Here is a 5078-nt window from a genome sequence, read left to right as displayed (position 1 = left end):
TATTCTCACAATAGTATATTTCAATAACAATCCTCAGAGAATCAGAGATTCCCTATGAATAAAGAAAATCAAGATTAAAGTCAAATAATTTATATACATAAGGAAACCCCTAAAATACCTGAGCTATGTGTGGCATTTCAGTAACATGGTAAGTCTTTAGAGTGTGCACATGTCCGTCCATGTCTCTGAACCCTGCCACAACTCGTGGTATTCCTACTAGGTATGACTGACTCCACCATTTCATTAGTTTGAATCTGAAAGAAATAAGAGTGAAGATGAGTTTCGGTGTCTGGTCTATTGTTCATTCCATTCATGTAAATACAAAACAAAAACTCATACCACAGCTTTGTTATACATAACATTCAAAATAATTTATGGATGATGTACATCAACTGTAGCAGACTTTTTAGAATGTGTGTAGTAAACACTTTACTCACTACTTTATAGCTATTTTTATCTACTCTGAGGGCACATACAGTTTTGAATGTTTTCATCCATTTTCTATGTGTAAATGTACCTATCAATAAATTCTTGCCTGCATAACATAAATACATATACCAAAAACATTAATAAACACTAAATAAAGAACTTTTCACCACTTACTTGTAGAGTGATCTTACATCTCTGTCAGTGTTTAATTCTTTACTTGTCTTGAGTTCCACAAAAGCACTAAGGTCAGAGTGTGGGCTTTTATACTTTTCTGGATCAGCACCATCTACTTCAGCTCCATAAACCAAAGAATGGTTATCCAAACGAGAGCGCACAACACAGCAGTACTCCTCATTTTCATTTATTCCTTCATTTACATTGGTACCTAGGATAAAAAAAAAAATAAAATAAATAAAAAAGGATTAAAGTTAGAAACTAAACTATCATACAATATCTCATATGGTGTTTTTGATAAGGCCAAGTGATTAAAGGCTATACATCCAGAAACTCATTTGCTCCCAATTTGTGGGGCACACTAAATTTTTTTTTACATATTTTGAAGGTAAATTCAGAAAATTATGAGATTGATACTGACTGTTATTACTAAAGAAATTTGATAAAAGACCCTTATTGACTGACTCTGTTTTTGCAGTGTTAGTGGAACCACAACCATATTTGAATTGGTCCAATTTACACTCTAAGAAAGTAAAGTGTAATTAAAAAGACACATAAACAGGAAATAACATTTACACCTAGAAGTTACTGATACATAGTAACTCTCTGCAGTGTAATTGGGTAACACACCCTCTGTCATGAAATGTTCAAATTTGTAGCCCCACGAACACATCTTTTTCTGTACCTCTGTCTCATTCTCACGATGTGCAAGTTTTTCTGGTGTCTCATAAGCACAGAGATATATTGTCCCACGGTACCTGAAAATAAATTTCATGATTACAGCATTCCTAGCCACATATTATGGACATTCATATACAATATGCATATAGGAACTATATCAATTAAAAATTTATGTCACTTTAGGTTTACAACTGATTCATTGAGAGAACTGTTTACATACTTGGTTGCACAAATGATCCATCCCTCTCTGCCCTCATATGGTGTGCACAGTAACTCCGTTAGTAGGCCTCGGAAACAGACAAAATCTGTGGACAAGCTATATAACAAACAATATATTAAAACATCTACAAAAAATTATCATAATGAAAACAGTTACATAAAGCAGCCTAGCACTGGTGGCTATAGCAGTTTTGTCAGAAGGTATTTCTTTGGAAGTAAACTAAAAATAAACAATTCTGCATGGTATGAAATATGATACAGTTTATAATACAAACATAAGTACATATGGCACTATACTCTAGTAACACTGTACTCCACTATAAACTTTAGATACTTCAAATATATGTCAATTTTTGAATTCATCCTCCAAAAAATTCTAATTAATACTACCACTAGAAAAATGGCTTCAAAACCACCAGAGGTACTTTCAGTGATACTGAGAAGAAGAAGAAAATGGTAGTACTATTAGCAGTACAAGAAGAGCATTTTTACTGCCAACCTTTGCTTTCTAATTTATCATATTTTCACAGTTCTAAATATTTAAATGCTTACATAATAGTTTTCTAAAAACATAAACATTTAAGTTTTCTTCTTAGTCAACTATGACATCTCTTATATTGATAGTTTTTCAAATAATCCAAATCCTGCTACTCCTACTACTATGTCCACACCATCTTCAACCTTTCCTTCTTTATGAAACAATTCTATTTGTGATTCAGCATGTTAGGCGACTCAATACATATACATGATATTTCCTTATTCTGCTTTAATATAACTTTTTTTTCACTACTCCCTCATAGTAGTACAATATGTTATGTTATTAAATAAATATTCAGAAAAATACTTTCCTTAAAAGAATTGTAACATATAACATAAAAATTTTACTGTCCAAGAAAATTATTCCTTAAAAGAAAACATATTCCTTGTCATCCCTAATATTTTTCTTGCAAATATTGACACTTACAAACAATGATGACATTCGTTGTTAAATATTCCTAAACCTTACCACTGTAATGGCTTGCCTTCCGAATCTCTCGTGTGGAATTTGTATTTATCCTGAAGAATCCACTGAAGGAGACGGTCAAGTTTTTCTTTTCGCGTTTCTTGAAAGTTCTTTTTGATCATTTTATCCATTGCAATATTAAGGTCGAAATCAACCTGTTGGTAAAAACACAGACTTTATGGTCATGTGGAATTTCTGTTTCTATTGAAATTGTTCAACACATTATACAAGAATAATGCATTGTTAAAATCAAATGATCTATAAAGATTTTTGGATAAGGCACCTAAAATCTTACCTTCTTAGACTCTTGCCAATTAACATTGATAAAATGAAGGTTTCTTTTATCGTGGCAAAACATTCGATTCTCATCCAAGCAGAAATCTCCAACAGACATCGGTTTCCTCAGAGCTGGAGCTGACGTATTGTACTTGTTACGAGGATGCACGGCAAAACACTTTTCAGAACTGACTGAAGGCGAAATGCACTTTCTTTTATCGGGAGAATGTCTATGGTTCCTCTGCTTGTCCTCTCTGTAACCATTATCAGATTCATCCTTTTTCCTCTTCTGCCTGTGAGAATAAAATAATAATAATAATAATAATAATAATAATAATAATAATAATAATAATAATAATAATAATAATAATAATAATAATAATAATAATAATAATAATAAGTCATGGTAGCTGAGCGGTCTCCATTATACTTTTTAATACAGATAAAACCATTCAGGATAGTGTACTATAGCTTACACATTATAGTTAACATACAGAGTTATATGTGAAAGTCATTTCTTCGCATTGCACAGCATTTTTAACTGATACTAAGAGTACTATTAGCTGTATTTTCAAGTCCACCTTTTAAGTCCCCGTTCCCATTGTCAACAACTAATAACCAAAAGACTGTAAGATTAAATCCATTTAAAATTCAACTCACGGCTTATTTGCTCCATGTGACCCAGACATCACGAAGAGATTCCTCTGTTTCCTTCTAATATTATCAGAGAAGTTTCGAGTATAATAACATGGGTGAGAAGGATTTGTTTAATGTACAGTACGTTTGCGAAAGTTCAAAGATTTTCCAAGGCATCACTAAGCGGTGTTCTTCTTAATCTCCTTTATCAACTCACTTACAAAAATCCGAGTACAATGGATGATTAGTTGAATAGTTTCTCTTTTTACAATATTATTATGTAGCGGTATTTTGGTTCTTGTCCCTATAACATTTTACAAACCTCTGAGTACAATGCATGACTGTTGATTATTATTATTATTATTTTGAAATATAATTATGAAGCAATATTTGATTCTTGTCGAAATAACATTCTATTCGGTACCCTTTTCTTCACTCTTATGCCTGTATTATGTCTCTTTGTTGAGGCGCAGGCTAATCATTGAGCCAATGCATCTTTTAGTCAGGCCAATTCACAGCCAATTGCTTAATTACTAATTTAGGTAGTCTGTCAGCTATACAGGCCATTAATGGCTTCGTACGGGTTGTGTTATTAGTTTTACTAGTTGTGTTGGTTATATCTATGGCCCATTTGGCTGTCTGAAATCATTGAAACTTGAGAACTTGAAGTCCTATTCAATCTATTTAACAGCTTCGACTCATAATGGTTGTTACACCACCAAGGGCACAGCTGTAATCGTGCACTTAGGAAGAGTAGATCAGGGAGGAATGGATATTCCAATCTGGCTTCGTTTTTTTATCATTTGCTTATCAAATATATGTCAGTTCAATTATCCTGAATCGCTAAAACATAAAGGCATAGCAAAACGCAGTGTGGAAATTTGCAAATATGAGTAATGACGATATTAATCTCAATTTATACACGAGATTCTAAAGTTGAAGCAGTCCGTCCAAGCAATATCCAGAATACGTTCCATCTTTTCTTGACAAAATGAGATGAAGTTAGCTAAATGATATCTAATGTCCTTGATTTCCAGTGTCGAGGGTCGAGTAACCCATGCATGTATGTGAGTGAAAAACGTCCACCAACCAACAGAGAAAACGACTTATAACATTGGGTGAGAATTTAAGGGTCCTGTGAGACAAAGAACATACTTATACAGTATGATGAAATATTTACAAAAAGAGTTGATGGAAAGCGTAAGAAGTACTTATAGGTTTCTTAAACATACATACATATATATATGTACATTCATACATACATATATGTGTGTGTGTGTGTGTGTGTGTGTGTGTGTGTGTGTGTGTGTGTGTGTGTGTGTGTGTGTGTGTGTGTGCGCGCGCATATGCGTGTGAGCTTGCGCGTGAAGGAAAACATCTTTTTAAAAATACCTGTTGAAAGAACGCATAGTCAAATCCAAATCCTCCATGCGAAATTTCTGTCGCGAGGCCCCCCGAGTAAAATACTATTAAGTGTGAAACTAAGAATGCAGAAAATGTTCCAAATGAAATTAAAGCTGCAAAGACGACTAGTGAACTGCAAGCAAGAGGAAACTGCAAAGCAAAATGCCCTGGCAGCTAGGTTAAAATGCAAGAAAGGAAAACATGATGAATTTGAATATCTAAAAAGAAAATGCACCTCCCTTAGGGAAATGGACAG

The 5078-nt window shown here is 33.4% G+C and overlaps 1 protein-coding gene across 2 annotated transcripts in view; it reads right to left on the bottom strand.

Moving 5' to 3' along the window:
* The window catches only part of LOC125036918 (decapping and exoribonuclease protein-like), a 4689-nt gene extending 718 nt beyond the window's left edge, over positions 1 to 3971 (bottom strand). Inside the window, exons 1-7 of one of the 2 annotated variants that reach the window (XM_047629878.1) lie at positions 3443 to 3971; positions 2802 to 3075; positions 2510 to 2661; positions 1505 to 1600; positions 1234 to 1361; positions 604 to 814; positions 119 to 254 (exon numbers count right to left, since the gene is read on the bottom strand). In XM_047629878.1, coding sequence (XP_047485834.1) covers positions 119 to 254; positions 604 to 814; positions 1234 to 1361; positions 1505 to 1600; positions 2510 to 2661; positions 2802 to 3075; positions 3443 to 3471 — 1026 coding nt within the window. In that variant the 5' untranslated portion in view covers positions 3472 to 3971. Of the gene's footprint in view, positions 1 to 118; positions 255 to 603; positions 815 to 1233; positions 1362 to 1504; positions 1601 to 2509; positions 2662 to 2801; positions 3076 to 3276; positions 3395 to 3442 lie in introns of those variants that run through there. The other variant, XM_047629879.1, reaches the window with a different exon arrangement.
* Between the last annotated feature and the right edge of the window lie 1107 nt (positions 3972 to 5078).

The sequence above is a fragment of the Penaeus chinensis genome, chromosome 22 (genome assembly GCF_019202785.1).
Source record: "Penaeus chinensis breed Huanghai No. 1 chromosome 22, ASM1920278v2, whole genome shotgun sequence".
Taxonomy (NCBI): Eukaryota; Metazoa; Arthropoda; class Malacostraca; order Decapoda; family Penaeidae; genus Penaeus; species Penaeus chinensis.
The sequence above is the reverse complement of the archived record's forward strand: the minus strand, read 5'-3'. Positions and strand labels throughout refer to the sequence as shown.